Below are 1275 nucleotides of genomic sequence, written 5' to 3'. Positions count from 1 at the left end.
ATGGATCAAATCCTTTGGCTGATGTTTTTCCCAGCCCCTCTCCACCCCCTCAATCTAATAATAATTCGGCAGCGTCAGCCCCGTGCTTCTCAGCAACCCTACAATAACAGAGCCGGGAGCAGCAGCCAGGGGCCGGGCGTTTTGGTGGTGCCGGTGCCTTGCCAGGGTCGCGGGGTGAGGTTGGGGGGGTCCCGGCTGATGCCTCGCCGTGGGGGAGCGGATGGATGGATGGATGGATGGATGGATGGATGGATGGCGAGGTCGTGCCCGAGGAGCAGCACATCCATCTGTCAGATCAATCCGGTGCCAAGAGCCTTCCGCCAGCCGGCTGCTTCTGCAAACCCGCCGCTGCTCCCCCGGCACCGAGCTTCTGGCTCCGGAGCCCCCTCCTGACCCCGGGGCTGAGCGTGGCACAGCCGCTTCCTGACCCACCCTGGAGTCTGCTGCTCTTTGCCATCGAGGGCATTTTTTTTGAAGCCTGGGGTCACTCCTCGCCTCGGAAGCGCTTTTCTCCGCAGACGATGCCCTGTCGACCTCCGTCTTTCCAAACCAACCCCCTGAAACAGCTGAGTCAGCAGCAAGGGCTGTGCCGGGGGCACGGCCAGACCCCCAGCCCCGCTCACGCGGCGCAGAGCCTGCCTCCGGGTCAGTGCATGGGGCAAAAAAAAACTCCCTGATGTAGGATCTGCCCGAAGCTTGCGCAGGGGAGCCAGGAGCTCCTGGCCGCGGAGGAGCAACCGTGGCTGCTCCGGCTTGCTCAAACTGGGGGGGCTGCGTGGGGTGCTGGGGCGGCCTCAGCCCTCCTCCTGCCCGCGGCCCCACGGCACGTCCCCCTGCAAGGGGTGAAATCGGTGACCGGTTACAGCCGGGCACAATGGGGGAAGGAAATCAAATCAGAGCAGTCTTGGATAAAAGCCGCCGTGGAAGCTGAGCGGCGGAGAGCAAAATCTCTGTCGTATTCGGTTAATGACTGCGGGCCAGGCTGCGCCCGGTAATTGATTTCCTTTCTCCCAGCTATTTTCAGGCGCTTAGGTGCGCGCACAAGCTCGGCTCCCTAATAGCTCCTCCGGCTCTGGTGGCACAGGGATGAGGGCGAAGGCTCCCGGTGCCCGCGGAGCTGTCCTGGCTCCCAGCGTGTGGGGACGAGGCGGCACCGTGGGGCTGCGTGTCAGTGGGTGCTGCTCCCCACGTGGGTGCACGCGAGCCCCGAGGCTGGGGGGGTTTTGGTGACACAGGGCGGCTCACGGGCTGAGCCAAGGTGAGAAATTTGAGGGG

At 64.0% G+C, this 1275-nt stretch overlaps 1 protein-coding gene across 1 annotated transcript in view; it reads left to right on the top strand.

Annotated features, from left to right (window-relative positions):
• Positions 1–224: 224 nt before the first annotated feature.
• The window catches only part of SDK2 (sidekick cell adhesion molecule 2), a gene marked incomplete at its 3' end in the record, with an annotated part of 8311 nt that continues 7260 nt past the window's right edge, over positions 225–1275 (top strand). The window contains exon 1 of the mRNA XM_026861310.1: positions 225–645. Within this exon, the coding sequence (XP_026717111.1) occupies positions 225–645 (421 nt within the window). The remainder of the gene's footprint in view (positions 646–1275) is intronic.

The sequence above is a fragment of the Athene cunicularia genome (assembly GCF_003259725.1).
Source record: "Athene cunicularia isolate RWA chromosome 18 unlocalized genomic scaffold, athCun1 chr18_part1, whole genome shotgun sequence".
In the NCBI taxonomy this organism is placed as follows: domain Eukaryota; kingdom Metazoa; phylum Chordata; class Aves; order Strigiformes; family Strigidae; genus Athene; species Athene cunicularia.
This window is presented reverse-complemented; position numbering and strand designations above follow the sequence as displayed.